The following is a 27,271-nucleotide window of genomic DNA, read 5'->3' as shown; positions in this document are numbered from 1 at the left end:
TGTTTGACAATAAGTGAACGTGAGTGAGTTTATCCATGACCATTTAATACAGACAGACATCCCACATTGAAGACCTTGATGGTCCATTAGTGGTGTCGAGCTCAAAGCCTGGAGAGCTGCCCTGCACATGAATATTTACTTGAATATTTGAAGATTTTCCTTCTGACTATAATATTCAAACGCTAGTGAAAACCTTAAACGATTGGATCGGTTTTCTTGGGTTATGGCTTCTCCTCGCCATCTACACTTCAGCCCAGTAAGGGCTGCTTGGAAAATGCATTCCAAAGCACCCAGGACTTTCCCAGCAGCTCTATTGAGGAAGTTACGAGATGTGACCGAGACGGTGTTGTCCTGTGACCTGGTGAAAGCCCCAGAACAGCACTGTACAGTGTGATCCGAGGGGGGGAAAACGGAGCAGTGGGTGGGACCTAATGATGCCAGCAGGTGTCTCGGGATGATGGGAACTGGTCATATGGTGAACTGTGTACTGTTCTATGAGCTCACAAAAACATGTATGTAAAGAATTGCAGCTTAGAAGGTCATGTGCATTTATGAATGTCTTATACCTGTTGGCACACAACTTTATGGTCATAAATATAAAGTATGGAAAATGGCAGGTTTGTTTTTTGTTTTTTTTTCTAGGAACATGATGCTTGTTGCAAGTTGTGTTCTTTTCTTAAAACCTTTGATGTGTGAGGAAAGGGTGAAGAAAAATGACAGAAACTGGAGTCTGAATCGTTGCAGGTGTGCTCAGTGTCCCAGTGAGCAGAAATTCTGTCTTGGAGGGTTACCTGTTTGGAATTTTTCAAAATGGCCAAACATCAAACACGAGCACGGCAGTCCTGAAGATGCAAAGATGCATTTGCTTCCAGCATCGTTTTTATGAAACTCTTGGGGTACCGTGATCTAAGACAATCAACAGGCAGGTCATTTTAGAACATTTATTTGACATTTTAATTTAGAAAGTCTTGCTAAAGGGAACGTGCAAAAAAAAAAAAAAAAAAAAAAAAATCGAATTAATAAATGTTATATATATTCAAATTTTTCTAAATGCATGACCCGAGGGGTAATAAGTGATTAATCTGTGACAAGCTTCTGTTTGGCTTCTGCTCGTTGGATGGAGAGACAGTCATTAAGATGATTGGGGGGAAGAGAGAGAGAGAGAGAGAGAAAGAGGCATGTAGGAAGAGAGGCAGATAAAAGGGAGGCATATATAGAGGTTAGACTCCTTGTACAGAGGGAGGGGTGCCAGACATTCCTGGGAAGCGGAGTCTCCTGGTACGCCTAAGTGGATCAGACGTCCTCGTTCCCTCCCCAAAACACTGATTCAGCGCCATCAGCACCACCCACACCCCCTGCCTCTACCTGGATGTTCCTGTCTCTCCGTCTGAGGATGGAGCACGTGCGCTACTTGGTGCACAGGGCGGTTAATTGTGTACACTCACGGTTGGGGAGTTGGCCGGGTGTAAGTCGGCGGCGGCGGAAACAGCAATGGCAGCGTTGACTTGCATGTGACCTTTTAATCCACTTCATCACTTGTTTACATCGATTGTCGGAGCATAACAGGAGCTCGTAAATGTACTCTTCAGTTGTATGCATGTGGCTTATAGCCCCATCAAAGCAAAATTCAAAAAAAACAAAACCAAAACAAAACGACTATCTTCCCCCCTCATCCCATAAACGGAAGCTCAAATGAGTGGTGTGGTTCCTACTTGTTACCTGTTCATTTCACTCACACACACACACACACACACACGAGGACATGTATGCATACCCGACAAAAAGGCTAGAAGCCCAAACAGACCAGATGACTGTCACACTCTCTCTCTCTCTCTCTCTCTCTCTCTCTCTCCTTTATAGATTTACGCTACATAAGATGCATCATTTCTTGCCCTGTCGACTTTAAGCTCTAGACCAGTATGAAGTTGTTGTTGTTGTTGTTGTTTTGTCTTTGCCTCCGACACACTGACCCTATTGTAAACTTATGTTACATTACACCATCTGCACAACGCAAGCCTTTAGTTTTACACAAGTTCAGCCTTCTCCTGTGATTTCGGTGTGGAATTGCAGACCAGCTTTTTATATTTGCTGAGACTCTGTGCGTGCGTGTCTGTGTATAAGGGCACTGAACAACGCGCAAGAGCCAAAAAACCTGCACCTTTAGACGGGTCACCCGGGTCCCCTCCCCCACGCGTCCAGCCCGTGTGTAGGTGTTCTAAGAGAAGCCTCCTGTGTTCGGGTCAAAGACAGTGCATCTCCCGTGTCTTTTATTACAGAAGCATTCCTCAGACCCACACGTATCGTTTTCCCTGGACGTTCTCTCAGGTTTGCTGCCTGACTGCACCACAGGAGGCTGCTCATAGGTCTCTTGTGGGGCCACATCAAATGGATACATACTAGTTTTTCAACCTGAGACCTGTTTAAAATCGCTGTGTCCCATCATTTATAATGGCACCCAGTTTAACCTTTCTGATAGAAACTTTAGCACTGGGGAACCTCCTCCGCGGGTTCTAACGGATTAAACAGTCAAATGCGTAATTGGGTGTATCGAAGGATTTAAACAATTAACCTCCTTAAGGAGAATGCGGAAACTGCCGGTATGATCTTTAGATTTTCTGCTGGGGGAGAAAAATGCAAACCATATACAGTTATGTGCAAAATAATAGCAGTGTGTTTAAAACAACTGAGAAAAAGCTCAATCCTCATAACATTTATTTCTATACACACAAAGGCACTGGGAGCACTTCACAGTCAATTCCAAATGAAAACATGAACTGAATGTTTTGAAAACTGAAAATGAAGAAAAAAAGAATAATGGGCTGTTCAAAAAATAGCAGTGTCTTCATTTTCATTTACAAACTCAAATATTTACAGTAGAAACTGAGTTGTTTACAGATTTAGCTTTTCTGTTGATCACTGAACTAATATTTAGCTGTATAACCTTTATTTCTGATAACTGCTTTATATCTGTGTGGCATGGAGTCAACTAACATCCGACACCTGTGAACAGATATTCTAACCCAAGCTGACTGGACTACATTCCACAGTTCTTCTGCATTCTTGGGTTTTGCATCAAAAACAGCATTTTTCATGTCCCTCCACAAATTCTCAATCGGATTGAGGTCTGGGGATTGGGCTGGACACTTCATAACATCAATCTTGTTAGTCTGAACCAGGATGTTGCCCACTTGCTGGTGTGTTTGGGATCGTTGTCCTGCAGAAACACCCAGTTCAAGGGCATTTCTTCTTCAGCATAAGGCAACTTGACCTCTTCCAGTATTTTGGTATATTCAAACTGGTCCACGGTGCCTGGTATGCGATAAATGGGTCCAACTCCAAAGTATGAGAATCCCCAAACCATTATGCTTGCACCTCCATGTTTTACAGTCTTCACAGTATACTGTGGTTTGAATTCAGTGTTTATGGGGCGTCTCACAAACTGTCTGTGGCCTTTAGACCCAGTAAGAACAATCTTGCTCTCATCTGTCCATAGAATGTCACTGCCACTTCTCTTTAGGCCAGTCAATGTGTTCTTTGGCAAACTGTAACCTTTTCAACACTTCTCTTTTTCAGCAATGGTATGGTTTTTTGCAAATAGTTTGGCTTCACGTAGGCATCTTCTGATTGTTGCAGTACTCACAGGTAACTAAATATGATCTTTGATTTCCCTGGATCTGATCATTGGCTGCTTCTTTGCCATTCTTGTTATTCTATGATGTACGTGGATGGTAGTATTTCTTTTTCCTACCACGTGTTTCGGGTTTTGTTTGCCATTTTAAATTATTTGAGAATTTTAGCTGAGCAGCCAATTATTTGATCAAAAGTTTTTTCTCTCCTTCGGTACAATGTCTGGAACGACCCATTTTACTCACTGAGCAAAGGCTAAAACCAGCAGGTATGACATTTGCTGCCCTCCTTCTTTAAATAAGGGCCATAATTGACACCTGTTTCTTCATAGAATGAATGACCTCTAATTGAACTCCACACTGCTATTAATTTGAACACGCCCCTTTCATTAAATGCGTCAATTACACCCAATTAGCAGCGTGCATGTCATGACTGTTCATTCTGTTAGTTGCCCATTACTCAGCTACACCTAGTCATGAATTTTTTCCCCATGTTGTATTATCTTTTCTGCCAAAATCAGTAATTAAGTACATTAGTGATGTTAGACTACTATTTTGTACAAAACTGTATTCTGTCTGATTTAGTTGAAGTTTTTGGGTGGGTTAAGATGTTCTGCAGAAGATTCCACGTGGTTCTAAAAATGAAATGTGAGGAGTTGCTGTCATTCAAATCATGTTTTCAAGAAACCTAAAATGCAGACAGGAGTGAGCACACTGTGACCTTCCAGGTCCAGCACCCGAGAAAGCCCTTATGTTTCGTCTCGGGAGCACTAAATGCAGATACTCCACGCTTGATCAGTGTTTGTTCGTGCAGTTATTTTTATCCAGCACCTGGCTGGGGTCATTTTGGATGTTCATGTATGCTTTTTGTTGTTGTTGTTGTTGTTGTTGTTGTTGTTATATAATATGCAGTATATGAACTGAAACAGCATCCATACATGTACACGATGCATTAAATGGACATTGCGTAAAAACTGTAAAGTGTAGTCACGTCGCAGTTCCTAGTGATTTTTGCCAATCTGAGTATAGTCATATAACTTTAAGATCAGTTTGTTTTAGTTCAGTTTGTCATTTATTTGAGTCTGTGTGTGTAAACTGGACTGTTCAGAAATCATGTAATCGAGCAGTTAGTCAGGATATTCCCTTTCATGCTTTCATGAGTTGTATAGAATTATGCTTTTTTTTTTACTTTGCAGTGCATTACAGAGACTTGCTCTCTTTTCGAAAGCAAAGGTAGTCATCATGAACTTATGGTGAAGAGGTAAAATTGATCGCCTCTACCTTTACACGCTTGTATCTTTTAATTAGTGTAATTGCTGTTCGAATATCAATCTGAAGATAAAATGTCTTGGACTCGGTCTCCTCCATTTCAACTTTTCGGGAAGTTGAAGCATATTCATTTACTGAATTCTGTTGTTCCCTATAGGGGAATAGATGACATCCTCCAGTGTAATAATTATGCGCCGTGGAATGAAGTCGTGCTCCTTCCCTTTGCTTTCTTTCCCTGGCACGCCTGTCATTTCTCACGGGACGGAAGCCTTTCATTGTGGTGTTTTTCAGTTTCCTTTAATTACATGCTGGGAGAGAATCCTGGGCCCCCATCACTCAACAGCATCTTGGTTATCTTCTGTCTTCCACACACACACACACTACTTCAGACTTCATACTCACATTTCCATTATTCACTCTAAGGCTAGTATTTCTTGTGGTTTCTTGTAAGTTATCTTTTTTTTTTTTTTGGTTTTGTACCTTTTTAATACATGTTTATTTAAAAAAAAAAAAAAAAAAAAGGCTGTTATGAACAGCTGTGGTTATAAAATTCAGTGGTTTTCCAGTTTTTATCTATAACTATTGTGATTTTAGAATTTTTAATTAAGTTCTATAAGAACATTTAGATGTTTGAAGTGACTGTAGATGCTGGATCCCATAATCTCAACTTGACTGAACTGTTATTCTAAATAAAGTGCATTATTACATAAGATGCACCCATACCATCTGCGCTTTCAGAGCTTGAAGTGTATTAAAAAAGGCAAAGGCATAAAAATGTGTGCGCGCGCGTGCATCCTTTGCTCACAACTGGCTATATCTAGACCTTAGACTCACTCTCTTGATACACGAACATTTTCTGAGTGTGTTTCATGTCTGTCATTGTAAAAGCAAAGTATTTTAGCACTGATAAAAAGACTAAAGACAGCTATGTTGTACTCATAAGCAGCATCAATGAATTAATTTCACTCATAGATTATATTAGGTGTCAGTGATTTAAAAAAGGAAGTGCTTTGGTTAGTAGCCTCGTCTTTGAAGTAAAGTGGAAACAGGGTTGATTACTACAGTGTGTGCCCTCCAGCTCCAGTGATGGTTAATGCCCTTATAGTTTCATAAGCAATCAGTAATCATGGACAGAAAGAGTGATGCTTTAAGCCTGGGGTTGGCTTTGGACTAAGTGTGTGTGTGTGTGTGTGTGTGGGGGGGGGGGGGTGTATCTATAAGTGATTTGAGAGGGTATTGTGCTGTGATGTGGGTGAGTGTATAGGTGTTGGCGTGGTGGTGTAGGCATGTCCGAGCAGACATGTTTGGACACTAAAACAAAGTTGTTATGAATTATGTCCTGTTAAAAGTTTGCCTAGTCGTGTATAATGAAGTATTTGAAAGCATATTTCATGGGTACACGATAATGTGTTTGTGGCCTTCAGAAGAACAAAATGCAGGACGTTGAAAGCGCACAGAACGGCAGTGACGTGCAGAAGAGGTGGAGCTCGAGTCAGCCAGGAAGTGATCAGCTTTGTGTCTCAGTTCAGCCTGAGCAACACTTCTGGATACTCGTCCGTCATTGGTCCGGATTATACAGCATCGACCGCGCCGGTCAGTTTACAGAAATGTGGTGGTTGACGCGAATAAAATGCCTCCTAATTAGTAGTCCTCCAGCTCGGAGTGCGCTGTTAAAAGCTACAGGGTGCTTTCGTGCATCCTTGTTTTTAAAACCCTTCGAGTATTCATGGCATAATTGTTGGTGCACTTCCTTTTTCTCTGTGATTAAAGGATTGGTAGATAAATGGTTGCTAGCCTTGTTTACAGCATATACAACTTGGAATCAGTTTGAGTTAATTGGGTTAATCAAGTCAAGAGTATATTGTCACAAAAATAATTGAATTCCCTTTCTATACAGGGTATTAATGAAGAGTTGGAATTTGGAAAGGTTCACTTAAGCTGTGAGATATTATTATTCAGATGTAGTGAAGCCTAAGTTCTTGTGCACGCACACACATGCACATACTAATATATTAAACCAAGATATTAAATTCAGTACATTAAAACAGAAACAGAGCTGTTGCATAAAATTACCAGCATTCACCATGTCAATGACCTCTCCCAAATGTTCTCCTCCAAATGGTATGCTCTTAAATTCTAAATGAATAAACACCAAGAGGTCAGTTAGCGCTGCGCAAATGACACCTCGCCAGCGATCCTCTGCTAACTTTCATATATTGTTAGTCATGCTAGCATCTGTGGGTGCAGCATCCCACTAAACAGCCAGTTCACAGGGGCGGGGTTGGGCGGCGAGACCAGCAGGAGCGGGGGTGGGCCGGGCCATGGAGGTCCGCAGGGGCGGGGTTACCAGGGCCCAACGGGGCAGCGGTCTGGACTCCAACATGTGAAAACATCTAAGAATAACAGAAACCAATATTCAGTGATGAAGGAAGCCGCCAGGGGCGTGCAGTCGGAATAAAAAGGTCAAAGTCACGGGAGCCAGAGGTGCGATCAGTGAACCCAGCAGAGCGAGTGCTGCCTAGGAAAGGAGGAAAGGAAACGAAACCGGTCGCATTTGCTCCAGAGACCACCCCCGGCGCCTCTGCTCGGCCGTCGTTACGTCAGTCACGTTTGCCGGCGTAAAAAAACCACGTCGCACGAAGAATCCGGAATCTGAACTGGCCGGCATGCGTCTAGGCCGTGTTTCTCAGCATGTGTTCGGAATGTCACCGTTCAGGGAGATTTCATTTAGGAAGTGTAATCTCTGGCATGCTTCACCAATGCCAGCGATGGCGTCACCGGTGCAGTATTAGTGTTCATGCACAATAAAGTACTGTAAAAACTGCATGTGTGGGTTTAAAGTGGACATTCCATATATAGCTTTATAGCTCCTCAAGTGCTTTTAGACTGAAGTTGGATGATTTGATTCCCATTTGGTTTTCAGATGGCTGCTATGATTAAAAGGAAACCAGTCTCTGCGCAACTCATGACCTTTCAGACACTGACTGCTTTATTAGTCATGCGTTTGCAGGAAGTGGCTTTGAGCCAGTGGTTCTCAACCCACTTTTCCAGCACCCCTGAGCAACACCCCAAAATCGTGACTTTATGCGGCTCGAGCGTATTAAGAACCGAGCTGAAACGCAGGCCGGCCGCTGAGCACTCGGAACGGACTGCTCTCGTTTAAATCTCCCGATGACGGAAATGCAGGGCTGGAATAAGCAAAGCCAGTGCAGCCCAAATAACAGCCCAACTTGTAAATCCATCCTTTCTCTTTTATGAGAACAGCAATAACGTTTTATAGAGATATTTATTAAACGCAATCAGTGAATGAAACGCAAGATGCTGACTGATTGAAATATCTGGCCTCCATAAAGGGCCAACAGCCTTGCGCCACACAAAATGAAGCAATCTTATAGCTGGTGGCTTTGGAGTGTGTCCAGAATACAGTGTTGTTTCACCCCAGTGTGGGCTAAGCACTCTCCTTTGAGCCTCCAGTCCCACAACCAAATGAGTGGAATTGTGCACTTAGAGTTTAGGGCTTGAATTAGGACCCAGCAGGGACCAAGTCACTGACACGTAACCGGGGTGTTAACACCGTGGTGATTGGCTGACTTGTTGATGTACATCAGTCATCATCGCCTCATCATGGTTACCCAGGCCCTACTTGTTTGTTTGTTTGTTTGTTTGTTTGTACACAACTTTCTTGCACATAAGGTTGCTTCACAAAGAAGTCGAGGGAGGGGAAGTAAAGGACACGGAAAGTAGAATAGCGTTTGAGTGATGAGGCAAGTCTTTAAGACTTTTGAGATTTGAAAGATCTAACAGGAGGACAGTCCCGGAGAGGTTGGTGGCGGGGCATTCCAAGGTTACAGTGCTGCATCCCCCACCGACGAAAGATTGGTAGGAGGTACGGCGAGCTTACTGCCAGATGATCTACACGTGTGTGAAAGCTTATGAAGATGGAGTTCAGAAAGATGATCGGGAGCGAGACCATAGAGGGATCCGAATGTGAGAGGATTTAATACGGGAAGAGAGGGGTGACCAGCGTAGCCGATGAAGACCAGGAGCAAGACGAGCAGGCCTCTGCGTGTCCAGTACTCAAGCGGCAGAATTTTAGATGTACCGCAGTCTGTTTTAGATATTTGGCAGGAAAACGACCTATAAAGAGGCAATTGCAATGGTCAACACGGAAGCATGAAGGTTTGGGCCAGAATGTTGGCCTCAGCAATGTAATCAGAGATGAAAGAAAGCAGATTTGATGAAAAGAGATGAAATATGGGACACGGGAGTTGTAGCCTCAAGAAGGATGCCAAGGTTTCTAACAGCTTGGGTGGGTTTTAGAGTTGCACTTTCAATTGTAATATCAAAACAGGACAGTTTGGTGTCTTGAGGTTTAGGACCTAATGGTGTAGTTTCAGTTTTATCAATGCTTCATTTAAGAAAATTCTCAGTCATCCAGAGCTTGGGATCAGAGATGCATGCTGTTAACACATGCTGGAGTGGTGGTGGCAGTAAACGTGTTTTTGGGATTGACGGTGGAATTGGCTTTGGATATAATTGGATGTCATCTGCATAACAATGAATGCTGCCTCATGGCTGGTATTGTCTGTCTCCTCTCTGAAGTCTTTTGGTCGGTTTGACGTATAACGGCTATGTTTTGAGTGGAACATCCAAATGCAAAGTCCAACTGGAAATTAGTTTGATGACTCATGTCTTGGCACACAGTGTGGTCTTAAAAGAACAAGACTCTCTCGAAGGCTTTTCCATGTAGATGTTTCTATATTAAATTAGGACTAACACCTGAAAACTAATGCTCTGAATCTAATTTGGGTCTTGTTTCACAAAGGCTTAGGAAGCACAAAGATTATTGTTGGATGGAGTAGATATTGCAAAGAACACTGTACCGACTAAGCTATATTGTATTATTTGGACTGTCTTGACAAAAGGGTCTGTTCTGATGGCTCTTGGGACATCAGAGTAAAATATTTAGTCTGGATCTATTTCCAGAACAAAGCTCCCCACATCAAACGTTACACTGGCTGTCACCCGTCCCCACACAAATGGCAGAAATGCACCGACGCACACAAAATGAGAGAAACTACTTTCATACATGGCATACTTTTGAAATGTTTGCTTGCACTTTACACCCTGTTAAATGCCCTGGACTATAGTCTTAAACTGGAAAGATGATGAACTTAACAGATAATTGTAAGAATAAGCTTTGCTTTATAAAAGACAGGTAGATTGTCTGGCCAGTATTCCATCTTGCAGCAGAGGAAGCAGACATTTGTAAGGTGCAGTTTAGGACAAACAATGTGTGCTGATGTGATGTAGCTGGAAATCCCAAAACCATGCACAGTATCCCAAAAACTGAGATGCTTAATGCATCCAAACTTGTTTTTATTGAACTACATGTGTTCCTGACGTTCTAGCAGGCAATCTCACTCGCTGTCGGTAAACTGTTAAAGGTGAACCACACAGCACTGAGCTTCTGAGCGGATAGGTCGAAAACAAGGGCTGTTTCTCGCGCTGCACGGGCCAGGTTTTTCTTCTGACCACATACGGCTGCACTGGCTGAGTGTTCTTATGGGCTTGGCATAGGCATACTAGGACCAGTATAAGAGCAAAAACGTGGACCGTCCAACGGGTCTTGAAAACCGCAAAGAGAAACATAGGGCTGGATAAAACTGGGCCAAAAATAACTGGCTCGCATGCCCGCAAATCTTATGAATTCTGGGGGAATATATTGATCATTTGGTCATTTAAGGGGGTCTTAAAATTTGGGAAATATCCAGAGAGTGACGAGAGACAACTATTCAAATACTGGAAACATTCTACAGTATGCCAGCATCCAGTCTGCTGGGATATTACTACACACAATCTTAAAACATTTGTTGTAAATATTTAAAATGTTTTCAGAAGGAATGCATAGAAATACCTCTTAACTGTAAGCCCAGTCTGGAAGTTTAAATAAACTACAAAGAAGCGTCAGTAAAAGAGCTCAGATTTAGCGTGACTTTATTTTTGTTGCCGTGGTCCTTCAGATATAGATCCACTCCAGCTGTACTTTTGGCCTGCTTCTGGAACCATCCCTTTCAGTCTTCAACCCAATCTGACAAAGCCCCCCACCCTCGGCACTCCCTCGGATACACGGCCGTGTCATTCTGCTGCTTCACTCTGCTTGTTTTTTTTTCCTCCCCCGTTATGCTCTACATCCCTAAGCCATGACTATTTTTGGAACTCTCCTGCATGAAATGCCATTTTGATGCAGCGTCACTGGAAGGCGGTCTCTTTTTTTCATGTAATGGCCTTTGGAAAAGCTTGCTAATTTGCCCCCACGTGCCCTCGAGAGTTTATAGTGCCATCTGATTGGGTTTGGACGACCTTATCATTTGAAGAACTGATCCATCGGATCGATATACAACAGTAGTTCAATCAAAACTCATTTATATATTTACCTATATGTTGCTTTTTTTTGGTTTTGTTTTAGTCCAGGCGTTTTTTTGACTTCACTTAAAAGACCAGTGCTGTTAAGAATCTAAGCTTCATGTTATATTTAAGCCTGTTGTGCTCCTTGATGGTCCCCCCCCCCCCTAAATTCGGCTGAGCTACTAGCAGTGTGCTTCCTTTCACCATTGGTATTGCAGTTGTTAGGATAATGCTGCAGTATATGTGTAGTACATATCTGTATTTCTTTGGGGAATTATTTGAGTAATGCAATTACTGAAATTTCCGAGGTAGAATATCAAACAAGTAGCGTATGGGATAAGATCGGTTTTTGGAAGTTTCACTTGTGAGATTTTACTATTTCAGGTCACACTTTATCGGTGCTGAGTAAGAAACGTTAGGCCTTTATTGAGATTGAGCTGTGAAACTTGAAAGGAGAATAGATCCCATGTATGGCTAAAGATGACATGAATGGTTAGAATGTCACATCTGAGACCATGGCTAAGCTAGTGAGGCAGCTGTTCTTGGAGAGTGCAATTATAAGCAATCATCACTGATCGTCACTTCCTCGGTCTCTTCCATTTCTATTTATGCCGAAACCCTCACATCCACATCAATGATCTAGGAAGCGTTATTCATGGTTGTGGTGAAAGTGTGGAAGTCACTTTTTTTTCCGTGTTGATCTAAAACTAGCTTCCCTGTTTCTCCATTAATGGATAACTTGGATTTGGATTTGTGTTGATTCCCATTACAATGTACTATTGCAGGAAATAGTGATTCCACTGCTAGATCCAAGTCGGTCATTGGCTTGTAGCTTAGTAGCGTTGTACTTTAAAGGTACAATAAGCAAGTTCACAAAGTAGGATTTCACATTTAAAAAAAAGAAAAGAAAAAGAAAAAGTGAACTATTCTGTTGCTGCGTATGCTGAAAACATGCAATGAAATTTACCAGACAAAGTTTTGCAGGGATAAAAAGCATCAAGTGTTTTAGCCCATTTTAGTGTAGAGGAAGTAGCCTTCTGTAGTGAATTTGCTGTTTTATTGGCGGCTAGAAAGAGGCTTTGTTGAGCCTGTGTAGGCTGAGAGGGTTTGGATCTGGTTTGGAACTGGTTGAGTCAGTCCAGGCTATCCGCTGCTGGGATGTGGCCAATAACGACCTTTTTCCCCTTTTTTTGCTCTCTCATGCTCAGCACAACCCTTCCTGACTACTCATGTGCCCTCCCTGCCCTGCTCACTCACTCAGCTGTGAGTAGATTGTTTAACTATGCCTGGGCTTCGTTGGCTAAATTTAGCTGGGACTGTGTGTGTGTGTGTGTGTGTGTGTGTGTGTGTGTGTGTGAGAGAGAGAGAGAGCGAGAGATAAACAAATAAAGAGAAAAAAACATCACTTCACTCCATATCCCGGCATTCTCTTCTGACTCAGCACTAAATTACAGTGAAAAATGGGGTCAACCCCCCCCCCCCCCCCCCCCCCACACACACACACACACAACCGCGCACAGAGCTCTGCTTCGAGCATGTGGTTACAGGACGACAGTCTGTTTTATTAACCTGTACTGACGTGATGAATAAAGCACTTGAATTCTTGTCAGCACAATGCAATATAGGCACGAACAGAAATCAACTTTCCTGTGTCAATAAGGTGAAGCCTTGGAATGCAAGTAGTTTTATTTATGTAAATAAGGTATGATACAATACGGAGACAAACGCAAGCAAGTAGGTGTTCTAGTGTAAAACGTTATCCTTTTATGCTCAGATCAGATCTGCTAAATCCTAATCCCTCGTGTATTTTAATGGAGAAATGACACTTTCATCCTCCTTTTGAGATCGTTGTCCGCTCTGTGTAACCAAGCGGGCCGTGTAACTCGGTAGGTTAGAACCGGTTGTTAACGGCAGAGCAGGTTAGTTTCAAATGGCAAATTGGAAAGCAGATTGTCGATTCCCTCTATAGTTTCAGCCCAGTTAATGATGTCTGTTGTCATGTCAGCACTGGACGTGTCGTATTCCTTTATTAAAAAGCACCGCCATCCGTCTGCTGCACCTGTGTTCCATGTGGATGTGACGGTGCCCCCTACTGGTTATTACCTGGCACTCTTGAGAAGCGTCTCTGCTGGACGATGCTTGAGAAGTTGGTATGCAAGTTTCTAAGACTTGTGACAGGACAGCAAGATTAATTCTGATGTGCACAGAAGCATCTGAGCAACTAATCATTAAGGAGGTCAAGGCACAGAATTTTAACTTTAATTAAGGGCGCATTAGAGTTTGCTAAAAAGAGAGCCTGTAGAATTCTGGGACAGAGTGCAGTGGACAAGTCAGACAAGCAGGAGCACGTTCTGGGGCGATGGAGCACAGAGATCGTTGGGACCAGCTCAGAACGGTGGCGTTGGCGCGTATGGTTGCCTGGTGCTGTTGCTACGGAGACACCGTTTGCCTGGCATCGTAACCACTGAGGCGGTCTTTGACCGTGGGCGCACGCGTGGCGGCTGGGTGAACGCCGGACGCGAAAACGCCGCACGACAAAGCCTGCGATCGGTCCAGCTTGCGCGACAGGCAAAAGGAAGCGGTCAGGAAGTGTGTGAGCGCACAAGTTCACGAAGCAACCTTCAGCTTCGCACAAACCCAAGTGCGAAGTAACAAGCACGCTGAAGTCTTAAGGAGACCCCGCTGCCGTTGTAGCTGCCAGCAGGAGTTGGAGGAGGAGGAGGAGGAGGAGGATTTCTGCACCCTGAAGCATCTTAACTGTTCAGATACAGCCAAACGGAAAAGTGCTTCACCTTTTAGCAGTGCAATGACCCGAATGTACCAATGAAGCAACTCGAGTTCCTCTGGGCCAAAAAAGTGGAACGTTGACTGGCCAAGAAATTTGTCCAACCCGAATCCAACAGAGCATGCGTTTTACTTACCGAAGTGAAGGCTTCCTAATAAATTGTTTAGTTAATTTTCACCATTTGGCACGTGGGCGTTAATTTGTCGATGACTACTGCGATGCTTTGAAATGGTGGCGGTTTTTAGACTGGTGATATTTAGTGCTGTTTATAGCGCTCTGCAAAAATGTCAAACTATTACCACCTAGAGAAGGCAGGACGTCCCGGAACAAGAATGGACTGACGGTGTCCGCTGCAGGGATTGACGGAGCACCACCAGTGAAGCTATCCAGCATCGGTTCACGTCTCTGGCTTGCGCCCTTCAGGTAGCCAGCAGTGGCAAAAGAGGTTGTAAACAGCCTTAGCTGAAGGCTCATCGGATGATAAGATTTTAATGTCGTCACCCTTCATATTCAGCTGACCTTGCTTATAGCGCGCGCGCGCGTGTGTGTGTGTGTGCGTGCGTGCATGCGCGTTCACGCGTGCTGTCCAGCTGTCTCCTTCACACCTCACAGATGAGGGTGACCTCCATTACCCCTCCAGATGCTAGGGGGAGTCTGCCTAACTGTGCATTGCCCACAGTCCACGGCCCCTCTCCCGTCTGTGATTGATAATAACCTAGATCTCATTCCAGCCTGACCTGGGACCAGCTATTGTGTGGCGTTTTCATTACCCATCTGTGCCGGGTGATACAGAGGCATGGCCCTGGAGCAGTGTCTCTTGAGAGCAGATCGCCTTACTCACCACAATACAGTGAGACTGTACAGATGGCATCCTTTCATTCAGGAATTCTCATACTCTTTTTTTTTTTTTTTTTCTTTTTTTTTTTTCTTTTTTTTTTTTTTTTAAAGACAGTGAGACAGAGAGACACACATACACACGCACATGCATGATGCTTTTGTATTGTTCTTGCGTAAAAGGTCTTGCAAAGGCCAATATCCTTACATCATCAGCAATTAGTCTTGATATTAATGACCTAAAATTACCCAGAAGTCCTGTTTGGGTCAGAGCACATGGCGAAGTGCCCTTTAGTCGTTGTCTTGTAATGATGTCACGTTTCCCAGCTGCCCCTGGGACAGTTAGTTCGCATAGTGTTTCACACCCCTCCTGGCACACACACGTGTCTGTGTGTGTGTGTGTGTGTGTGTGTGTGTGTGTGTGTGTGTGTGTGTGTGTATATATGAGAGACCCAAAGCTCTGTGCCAGGGCACCTGCCAGCCAAGGCGCGCACACGCATGCGCACACACGCATGCATGCGCACACCCCCTCACACACACACACACACACACACACACAAACACACACGCACAGGCACAGCCTGGCATCAGTAGCCATGAACCCAAGCTGCTCTCGCCATAGCTATGTCACACGTAAGGATTTCCCTGTGCGACGTTTAGTTGATGCCAAGATTCCAGGAATCTGTCTGCAATGGAAGAGCCGCTTACATGTTCTGTACAATAGAACAATGTTGTCACACCCACATATATTAACTTACTATTTGTTATATCTTCATGGAGATGGAATGGAGATCAAAGGAAATGCATATTCATTTGGTGATCTAGATTGCACTTCTCCGTATTACGCTTACGATGACGCATCAGTCATTGCTAATAGTTAATGTTCCTGTAATTGAGAACTATTTTGCTGTTTAGTGTGGAATTACAGCACAAGATAGTCCAACCAACCTATGCTAATTTATGTTTAATAATCAAATATGTGAGCGTCGCTGTTGAAGCTGGACGGTTCCGTGAGTTTACAGTCCAGGGTAAAATTTCACAATGAATATCTGAAATAACCAGGTTAGTATAATTATGTTTTGTTCGAGTTTTAAATATTTCAGATATGGGATACATCTTTCATGGGACTAAGCTAAGGTTCTCTATGGGTTAGTTGGTGTTAGTAGTTTGGTCTGGGAAATCTACTGTTGCTGGATAAAATATTGGGATTATTGTATCATTTGAAGGAATGTGTAATCCTTAAATTGAACCAAAATACATTTAATGTTTAAAATGGCACAAATCAGAGAAACTGAGAGATTGGTATTTTGTTCCTGTTATTGTTGTAGTTCTAAAACAGCCCAAGAGGTGGCAGCAGATACAGCGTGCACTCTAACCCACATGTGATTGGCTGGCTGGAGTGGGTTACCATGGTGACCAGGCCAGAGGAAGCAGAATAGGTCCATGGAGTACCCAGGCACAGAGGGCAGTATTTAGCTGTGGGAAACACTGTCAGGCACGCACAAACACACACACACACACACACACAGACATGCACAAAGGCCTGCATTGAGCCAGCTGACACGACCTGAATCACAATCAGAGAACACACACAGGCAGCACACACAACCATTATGCTCCTCTATCTCTAAATGGCAGCTAACTGTAAAAATGTACTTAAACGGCGCACCGCATTTTTCGTGGGTTTGTTTATCTAACGGGTGTCTAATAATGGTGATTAGCTTTCTATCAGAACACACAGATTGTACATTTAGGTGAAAGACATTTTAAGGCATAATCTGTTCTGCCACTTGATTTTGTGTAGCTGAACGAAATGGTATGTTAATTTGTGATGAACTAGCAGTTTGAGGCGGGCAGTGAATGGTGTAATGACAGTCCTCTGTGTGCTGGCACGCTGTATAGAACAGCACATGAGTAATATGCATTTGGCCTCAGTGATGTCAGCAAATATGGACAAAAATGGCCATCGTTTGAAAATCACGCACACCTCCTGAGGGTAGCAGAGACTGATTGATTGATTCAGTTCCAGTACCAACCGTGAGGATCCTACATTGTTTCAGCGTAGAAAAGCGCAGGCGTACACACACACACACAAATGCACACCAAAACACACAAGCACACATGCACCAAAAGCCCAACTCCTATCAACATTTGAATAATTTAACATAATAGACCCAGGGCTACAACACCATGTGACTGTATGTTTTGGAAAAACACACTTGCGCACACACGCGCACGTGCACTCACCGGCCTGTGACATGATATGCATGAAAATGTTTAATACAGATGCCTGCTCTCCTTTGACACATTTTACACAGACATGGTGAAATGTGAATACAGCCCAGTAGCCTATTTAGCTATATAAACCTCACAGCTGAGACCAGTTCCTTGTGTGTGTGTGTGTGTGTGTGTGTGTGTGTGTGTGTGTGTGTGTGTGAGAGAGAGAGAGGAGTGTGGGGAGACAGAGAGGCCTCCTTTAACTCAATTGAGGTTAGAATGTGTAACCAGATTTGAGGTTATGTAATGTTTACCAGTGGCCAGCTGAACAGTGCGCACGCGCTCACACACGCGCCTGTGCGTCTGTGCCCTTACAGCATGTCGATCTAATTATTAGTTATTTGCGTTAAACCTACCTCATTTACTCCTTCATGCCAGCTTTCCCAATATGCACATCTCTGTTTCCATATCTGCATCTCTCCACCCGTCTCGCTCTCGATACCCATGTGTCCCTTGCTACCCACCTCTCCCCATCTCTGTCTGTCCAGCTCCGTCTCCCTCCTCTCTTTAAACCGCTCCTCATAACGTGCCTAAAAGTCAGCAGAGCTAAAGCAGAGGCTGCCAGACCGAAGGCGCCTGCCGGGGTTCCGATCAGGTTCCGACGCGCAGCCCCTTCCTAGTCCTGCCGTCTGCGCATCTTTTTCTGGAGCGTGACGCGGCCAGGGGACCGGCTTGGGCTGGTTCACGTAGGATTAGTTCTAATATTATACAGGACTGGCACCCTGCTTGAAAAATGTCGGAAACTTCTTACTAACGCTGCCATGAAATATTTTTGTGGCCCCACATATGAATGAAGGCTGAGCAAAACCATGTGACCGTTACCATTTCTCATTGGATATGAATATCGGCCCCCTAAGAACCTACCGCACATCGGCGAAATGTTATTGTAACAGAATTTTCACTTTAGTTGTTCACTTCTTCATTGCATGAGCCCTCTGTATAGTGACTTCATCACCGAGACTGTGGCCTGCGTCCATCTCGGTGCAGTGGACACCGCGTCCTAGACGCTCTATCTATCCCATTTGTGCGCTCCCCCTCTCTCTCTCTCTTCTCATTCCCTTCCTCTCTCGAGTGCCTGGTAGGGACCTCGACGCTGGTTGTCAGCCGCAGTTGGTTGCTAGGTAACAGTTACCTGACTAGGGTTAGCCGCCGCTGCGTGGCGCGCAGGCGAGCCGGACGCTCTGCGCGAGGGACGAGAGACGCGGGGGAGACGGCGGGGCGAGGTGGAGATCGGACACCCACCTCCATCCGGGAGACCAGTACGCACACAGCGGAGGCTGCCTTAACAGCAAACCCCGCTCTACCCAAGAAAAATTCCGGTGAACAGAGACAAGAAAAGAAGGACAATAAGAAGAAGAAAAAATGAGAAGAAAATGAGCGCGTTTGCTTTCCCACAGCCCCGGCGAGCAGATCGAGCCCACGCCGCAACTCGGCCCCTAAACCCAGCACTAAGCCCCGAGCCAGACCCAGCTGGCCACAGCGAGAGGCTTTGCTCTAAGCCCCGGTTTCACGGAGGTGTCTGAAACCTGCTCTCCGGGTTTATTACCTGGATGACTTGTGCTGCATTTTAAGAGGCCACTGGAAATCCTACTCCAAAAGTCTAAAAGTCCAATCTGGGGACGCGCTAACCGCTACCGTGCTTCTGAGCGGTAGCACCAAGTTTTTAGGTTTTCAGGAACCGAGAGATCGTCCGCGGCCTCTCGCTGTCTCGCACATTCATCTTTAGAGTTTTGTTTGGTGGCAGTTTCTTTTCTATTGAAAAAGCCTTTTGAATTCAGTCAGTGATGCACTTTGCACTATAGACATTAATTAATTATTTTGTGAGTGAAGTTCATTTTTGGAGGTCACTGACTAATATAAGTTTATTGTGTGTGTGTGTGTGTGTGTGTGTGTGTGTGTGTGTGTAGGACATAAACTAAATAAGGACCTGAGGCACTATCTAAGTCTACGTTTTCAGAAGTCCTCACCAGACTATGACCTTCAGCAGACCATCAGAGACAACTTGTACCGCCATGCAGTGCCCTGTGAGTACCAGCTCTCTCACTCACACACACACACACACACACACACACACACACACACACACACACAGAGCCCCATCCATACCTTGCTTTCTGGGTTCACACATGTTCCTGTCCACAAGATGCTGGGTGTGAAAACCTTTGTGGTCTGCTGCATCTCCTGTGTTGACCCTCGAGACGCGTTCATTCTAGAGAAGCTGCAGAAATGGAACTCACTGCGAGGAGTGTGAGGCAGACGAGGCAACACAGACGCCATCAGCACTGACGCCGTCTGAGCTACCACGACATATGACGTGCCGTAACGGCAACATGTTCTAGCCTCCGTCAGTGGGCGTGGTTCCTTTGCAGGCGTACGGATCATGTCAGAATCCATGTGTTGCTGTTCTTGAACCTACAGCAATCTCTTCTTATATGACCAGCTACAAGGCGAGGCTAATGTGGACATCGACCTTCTAAGCCAAAGCCATTTATTCCTAATCCTGCGTAAATGTGTGTTCTCATTCCGAATACTGATAGATGTGAGAGAGAAAAAAACATTTCTGGAATCTGTTGGGGCGACTCCTCCATCTTGGAGTTGTGACCCGGTCACAACTCCATGTGCCCCTATCACTACTTTGGCTACCTTGGTGTTAACCCTCTACATTCTTGCCGTTTCTTCTGAAGTTCCTGTTGTATTTCCGACTTCGTGTTCCTTCTTTTGGAATTTTCCATCACTTGGGGCCAATCTGTTCTCGCTGCTGTTTTCTGCAGCTCATTCACCTTCTCAGTTGGTCCTGTATAGGATCCCTGCTCTTTGGTTAGTGGGTTCTCTCTCTCTCCATGTATTCTTTCCCTGCCAGCGTTTTGTATTCTGCCACCAGGCGCTGGGTTTTCTCAGAGGATTGTCTCCATCTTGGGTCTTCTCTGGTGCGACACGCCCCTGCTCCATCGACCCGGTGCTTAGTGCTTTATCTTGTGCTGCCGTGATTGGTGACTCGACGATGTCCTCCAGTCCCGCCTCTTGCAGCCATTGGCAGAATTGTCCCGTATCAACCACCTCCGCTATTGATGGCAACACGCCACAGAGGGGCTTATCCTGCCACGACATCTCCTCGGCTTCCTTGGTGACCGCATCCCCCACCTGACGGAGGCACTTCATCAGCTCTTCCTCGGGAGGCACCAATTGGACGTATTTTATGGATGTTTCATGTGTCCCCCTGGGCGGTGGGTCTTGCGCTTTAGGCCCTTCCCCGCCGCCTCCTGCCTGGTTTACAGTCTCTGGATGTTGGCTCTTGGGTGGATTGCCCCACGCTCTGTGAAGAGGCTTCTGGTCTTGATGTCACCAGGTTCCAGTTCTTCTGTTGGCCTGCTTATATATAGTAGTCTTACTATTCTTACTATAGTAATCTTACTGTACATTTTTATATACGTTTTAAAAAGGTTCTACTATTAATTGAAAATTAATTGAAAAAAATACAAAGATATTTTTTTATGTGTACTATATTAAAAAGAAAGGTCACCAAAGTGTTTCTACTCTTTATTAGAAGTTTTTTACATTTAAATGTATGCTCATGTGTAAAAACCAGTACTGATTGCAGTACTGGATATATATATTCTACAAAATAAAAGCAATAACATAAAGCATTATTGTAAGTATTTCTTCTTTAACGCCTACATGAAGAATGTGCCATCACCATGCTAGCTAAATATCATGATGTCTGTCAGCCATTGACTGTGTGTGTGTGTGTGTGTGTGTGTGTGTGTGTGTGTGTGTGTGTGTGTGAGAAGTTCAGGAGACTGGTTCTGGCACAGACTCCCTTGTACATCCTCCTGGATGGCAGGAGTTTATATAGTGTCTGACTGGGTTGGGAGGAGTCCCTGATGACTCTGTGTGCCCTGCTCACACAGTGCTGGCGGAGAAGGCCTCCAGTGGCAGGGAGCTGTGCGCCGACCACGCGCCAACTAGCCTTCACCCCTCTGCAGGGGCTTCCTGTTAGCCACAGCAGAGCTCCCACACCAGCGCCATCACAGTCAGCATGCTCTCGAAGACAGGAGAGCGCGGTGCCGCCCACACAGCCGCGCTAACGGCGGCGACAGTTTGCTCGGAAGTCCCACTTCTTTCGAAAGTTCCACTGCGGGTGTCGGCCTAATGGAAATGGCTCGGCATCGCGCCCGTTACCAAACCTCGAGCCGTGCAGCGTGAAAGACCCAGGTCACCAAGTTAGAGCACGTAGAGGGGAAACTGGCCTTGAATGGCCTGCAGTAATGCAGTAAGGGTCAGGACTATGGCTGAGGTAGACTCTCTACAGCAGTGGTTTCTGGATCAGGGGGCAACAGAGAAGGGGCGTGACCCATAATTTGGTGTTGTGGCCCTTCCTGTGTGGCACGTGGCTCAGATGGGTACGAACCTTTTAAGATGCAAGATGCACCCTGGACCTCAGGGAGTTTAGACCTTTTCTCAAGATTTCTAAGTCATTGTTAGGAAGTGCAGCTATGTTTTGCTCTCATAACGCTAGCAGAAGGGGATTATATACTCCTTATGCTCCTGTTAAAACGTGCTCAAATCGCAGCATTGTCACTAAGCTTTCTGGACGCGACCGTGTTTTCCCAAGAGCCGGTTTTCCCATCATGCTGTTGTACAGAGTAACCGGCTGTGAGGTGACCGGCACCACATCTTGACTCTATTCTCTGGCACATGGTAGGTCTCCAGTTTTCCTACAACTGATGGGATGGAACGTTTCCTGCTGACTGCGCACTGATGCTCCTAGATGCTTGAAGACTGACATGTAAACTGCTTGCCTTGGCTTACCCAAGGTGAGCTTCTGCCAGTAGAGGAACCCATGTACTGTAGCTGGCATCGTCGCTTTCTGGTTGGTTGGTGCAAAGCCCGCCTCACCGCTGAGGTGTGTATGGGGTGGAGGGTGGGGCCTCACCCTGCCTCCGGTCTCTTACAGGCGGGTCGAACAGAATATCGGCGCTTGGAGGTTAAGTGTGCGCCACGCCTCCATCACTGCTGCTCGCAAAACCAGACAGTTGTTTGTGACTGCTGCTCTCTTTCGCTCCTCTCCCTCTTGCAACTCATCACCCGCCTACCCCCCACCCCCCTTGGTGACATGGGATGAGGCAGTCCAGCGAACCTGTCCAGTCCTCGGGATGCAGGGAGTTACCCAGATTTGCTGGATCTTGAAATCCGATGCACTGGAAATGGGGTTTCCTAACGCGACGAGTATTCGTGTTTTTGGGGCGGAGGGAGCGAACTGTATTACTGCAGAGTCAGGTCTGTTATAGCTCCCAGGAAATTGGTGGGGGGGATTACCATGTGAACATAGACACCCTGTAAATCACTTGCAAATGGTTATTTTATTACATTTTCGAAAGGCATTTTTGGATAATCGCTTTAGCACCCAGCCCTGCCCTTAGCTGATGGCAGACATCAGCAGCAGAGAGCTCTGCAGAAGAGCTCCAGGGAGAAACACACAACCATCCCACCAGCCGTCAGCTTTCTACCGTCATACATGTATTACTGCGTATATTCACTTTGTGGTGGTTTCAAAAATAAACAACAAAAGAAATGTAACTTCATTTTAGTATGTGGCATGTTAGACCTAGATTCTTCAAATACTTATACCTATATAGACTACAATTCCATTTTTGTTTAAAGTATAATCAAATGTGTTTTTTTTTTAAAGGTGATGCGTAGTATAGCTATTAGTGTTCTGACACTCTTCGCAGTGTAACTGTATAGGAAAAGCATTACAACAGCAAAAACTAAAATAACCCCCCCCCCGCCGACGTCTGCTAGCCTCTCTGTGACTTCTCTGTCAGAAAGCAAATACAACTCACACAGATGGCACAGGTTAATGTGGGCAGCTAAAGGTGTGGCCAGTCATGATCTCACGAGCTACCAATCAGCAGACAGCCCAGGTACAACACGAAATGCGATTGGGCCGTGGGAAGCGTCAAAGTGGAGTTTGGTCCGGTAGTATTGGCCACGGCTCGTAACCGCGTTGACACTGGTGACAGAAGTTTTGGACCTGCTAAACAAACATACTGACTACAAGTCAGCACAGTGAATGAACGCTATTCTAGTCTAAGTGCTCAATAACAGAATATATTCAGAGAGTAGCAAGACCTAATAATAATAATAATAACAATAATAATAATAAGTGTAACTTATCAATAACATCTGTGCTTTCAGCCCTTCTTTTGGAAATGTTTCTAAAGGCTGCATGCAAAAATGGCAGGTGGGAGTGAGTGTCTCGTCACTGGTCAGCAGCTGTTTTGTGATTTTGGTTTCTTCCCGCCATTAGGATCATTTCATTTCGTTTGGCATGTCACATCTCTGATCTTTCCTGTTTTCTTTTTTTTTTTTCTCAAAAAGGAAAACATATTTTACATATTTGTTTTAAAAATTCAAATATGTAAACTCACTGCAGAATCTTTTTTTTTTTTTTTTTTTTTTTTTTTTTTTTTTTTTTTTTTTTTGCTGCAGTCTCAAAAACCAGCGCAGAGATTGGCTCCAGAGTCAAGGTCTGTGTGGCCTCACTCAGGGGAATATGTTTGGCTTTTTGCATATGTGCTTTGCCTCAGTGTTTTACTTTGCCTGCTTTGCATGACAGGGACTAACCAGAGGTTGACCTTTTTCTCCAAGCACTGTAATTATAGGACACACACACACACACACACACCCCATCATCATCATCACTATACCGTCATGTTACTCTCATAAGAGTTTTTTATGATGAGAGAAATGTGGTACTGGCCCTTTAAGAGCAGCAGGTTTGTGTGGTGTATGTGGTGTGTGTGTGGTGTGTGTGTGTGTGTGTGTGCCTCACTGGTGATGCTGCAGAATGGAGGACAAGATGGAGGCACACAGCTGCATTTCAGCTCCTTTGCATCTCCCCTTCTGACGTTGCCAAAATAGACCTCGGTCAAGCGGAGTGCGCGCTCGAGGGACCTAGTGTATGCTTTTAGGGCCCCTAGAGTTATTGGGTCCGGCAGGTTTTGCATTTGTAAAGAACAGAGGACAATAGACTGGCGTCTCTTGTTGACGTCTTGCCGAGCGCCAGAATGGTGGGGGGTTGGAACGTACTGAATGAGCATGCGTGTGTGCGTGAATTTCAATGTGGCACTGGTGTCTTGACTTCAGGACCTACAGGATGAAGAATCGAGCGAAGTTACTTCAGTTGCCCTAAATGTGTCCCTGGAAGGAGATTTTAAAGTGATCAAGTATTAAAGTAATCATTATAAAGATTTTATTTTTGTTGTTCCTTGGATGTGAGGTATACGCATTTTTTTATTCATACAGAAAAACAGTACACACACACAAACTGCATGCGTGCGTGTGTGTTCTATGGTGTTTAGGCTTTTGGCTTCATGCTGTCATGATGCCTTTGTGTTTCTTGGTTTGTCCTCTTTTCTCATCTTACCCTCTGGCCTAAGGGAGCACTGCCTCTCTGGTTTTCATTCCTTTCCTACACTGGTGTTCTAGTCTTTCCTCTCTCCATCTCCCCCTCTCCTTCCATTTCTCCTCTCGGTGGAAGCGAACAGGTGCTTGCTGGTGCAGTTTCTCCAGAGGCTCCTGCAGCATGTGTGCGCGTGTGAGTCCAGCGGCAAATTTACACTGTGTGTGAAACCCCCTCCACAGATGGCCATTGTTACACTGTGCAGTAAATGTCAGTCAGTGACGGGGAAAGTCAGTGTCTCTCTCTCTCTCGCTCTCTCTCTCTCTCTCTCTCTCTCGCTCTCTCTCTCTCTCTCTCTCTCTCTCTCTCTCTCATTTCCATTCTATTCAGTCCTCCCAGCTGCTCTTACCTACTAAAGCAGTTATCCTTTATCCCTCTTAACCCTCCCTCCCTCTCTCTCTCCCTCCCCCCACCTGATCTCTCTCTCTCTCTCTCTTTCTCCACCTCCCCTGCTCTCTCATTCTTCAAATCCTCTGCCAACTGCCAGCCCTCTCTTGCTCTGCTCACACACTTTCATTTCGTTCGCTCTCTTGCTCCGGTCGCTCCCTCCTCTCTCTCTCTCTCTCTCTCCCTCTCTCTCTCTCTCTCTCTCTCTCTCTCTCTCTCTCTCTCTCTCTCTCTCGCTGCCTGTCTTTCTCCATCGCTCTCCCTGTCTCCCTCTTTTCTATTCCTCTCTCTTTCCCCTTCGCGTGTTTGCACGTCTCCGGACCCCCCCCACCACACACACACACACACACACAGACACACACACACACACACACACACACACACATCCCATTTGTTTTTACGAGAGAAGGCTCATCGTGTGGGACACGTTTTTCTGCTAGCCGCTGACACAAAGAGAGGATTACCGCCTGATCGGAGAGGAGCGCACGCTCGCCTGTGTGTGTGTGTGTGTGTGTGTGTGCGTGCGTGTGCGTGTGAGAGAGAGGGAGCGAGTGTGTGCGTACAAACGCAAGTGTGTACGCGCGTGTGCGCCGGAGGAGACCACTCTGCCACGCTCCAGTTTGACGTCCAGGCAAGTGTAACCCCCACCGTCGTCTTCTAAGCGTCTTGTTTTCCTTCGGCAGATGATAAAACGGGTCTTGCCCCACGCCCGGGTATCTGTAGGGTAGAGGTGCAGTTGATGGGCTGGCTGGGGCAATTTCTGCTCTCTGGCTCCTCTCTGGAAATCCCAGCTCCGTCGCCTGGCTCGTCCGAGGATGTTGGCGGGCTGATCGTATGGCGTAGCGGCTGTAGCGTCGACGCGGTGAAGCTGGACCTGGGCTGGCTGAGGCTTTCCCGACCGAGCAAACAGGGACGGGAGGTGGGGACGAGTGAATAATAAAGATGGAGCTTCCATCGGGTGGATGAAGGCTCGCATGTTCTCCGGCTAGGTGTGCTGCGTTGGACGAGCGTGTTGTGGTGCTGAAGGATGTGCTAGTCAGGGGCTCTGCCTGTTGGCTACATGCGCGTGTGGCGGCTAGCGGTCTCTTCGACGGTCAGGGGGTTGGGGCGGAGAGGCGGGGGGGTGGTCTGGAAGTCGCCGTTTTTACCGAGGCTGGGCCGGCTGGGCTCTAGCACGGAGCACGGAGACGAAGCATGTTTTGTGTAATCTGTGTCAGCAGACGCTGTGTCTTGTATGTAGAGGCTATCTGAGGAAATCTCTGATTGTTGGTGGTGGGGATGGGTTTTAAAAACAAACAAACAAACAAATAAAAAAAAACAACCAAATGCCGTTTCAGTGAAATCTCCACGGAGGGGAACAGACTGGAACAGACCGCAACGGTGTAACATCGACCAGAACCGTGTCGCTCCTCGAACCTGCTTTAGTACGCGACGTGCTAAATAAGGGTTATGGCACCTTTTACGAACCTATGGCACCTTTTACGAATATGTGGACACAGCCACTGGTTGAGAGGGTGTGTGAACGCCAGGGATCCGAAGGCCGTGCCAGCTTTTTAAAGATGTATTTTGAACATGCTAATATCGAGCAGAACCCAACAGGAGGCCAGTCAGCTATATGTAAATAGGACCAGGCTAAGTGAACCCCATTAGCTTCCACTAGCTGTTAGCCATGCTAGCATCCTATGACTTCAGATGTTCATTAGTTTGGCCCGAGGACTACAGACGTGTTTTGGAATGGGTCTGGAGTTTATTTTTCCACGGCAGTCCTCGATAACATTGCCGGTTAATATTTACCCAGTAAACTCATTCCTGCATCATAACGCCCCACTGCTCCAGAGCCTTCCGAGGTCCTGGGGGGAAACAGCAGCTGCTCTGGGTGCAGCAGGACCGGAGTTTAAGCCCAGCCGGATCGATCCAGGACATGTAGATTTGTGTGTTTGTCGCACCAGTTCTGCAGGTCCCCAGTGCACGCTTTGGATCCCATGTTTCGGATCTAGAAACAAAAGTGACGTGGCAACCATCACGCAACACCGTCACGTTGGAGACATACAGAACCGGACCACGACCGGCCTGACGCATGAACGGTCCCTTGCATCGTTTGGACCGGAACCGAACGAACAAAGGCGTAGGCCTGGAGATTTTTGCTTTGGTGTAAACGTAGATGGACTTTGGAGGCCATTTTTTGTAGAATCTTGCGTGCAGGATTTTAAACAGAGTGAA

General features: G+C 45.6%; 1 protein-coding gene across 14 annotated transcripts in view; it reads left to right on the top strand.

Moving 5' to 3' along the window:
• LOC113580438 (membrane-associated guanylate kinase, WW and PDZ domain-containing protein 1-like) overlaps window positions 1-27,271 on the top strand; it is an 82,813-nt gene that overhangs the window by 9,269 nt on the left and 46,273 nt on the right. For 9 of the 14 annotated variants that reach the window (XM_081703049.1, XM_081703043.1, XM_081703046.1 and 6 more), the window contains exon 2: window positions 19,107-19,223. The exons of 1 other annotated variant lie outside the window; for it this stretch is intronic. In XM_081703049.1, the coding sequence (XP_081559175.1) occupies window positions 19,107-19,223 (117 nt within the window). Of the gene's footprint in view, window positions 1-19,105; window positions 19,224-25,965; window positions 25,971-27,271 lie in introns of those variants that run through there. 4 more of the 14 variants (XM_081703054.1, XM_081703051.1, XM_081703050.1 and 1 more) reach the window with 2 other exon arrangements.

Source organism: Electrophorus electricus, chromosome 20 (genome assembly GCF_041902795.1).
Source record: "Electrophorus electricus isolate QZ-2024a chromosome 20, ASM4190279v1, whole genome shotgun sequence".
In the NCBI taxonomy this organism is placed as follows: Eukaryota; Metazoa; Chordata; class Actinopteri; order Gymnotiformes; family Gymnotidae; genus Electrophorus; species Electrophorus electricus.
Note: the sequence above shows the minus strand (reverse complement) of the source record. Positions and strands in the feature narration are given on the sequence as shown.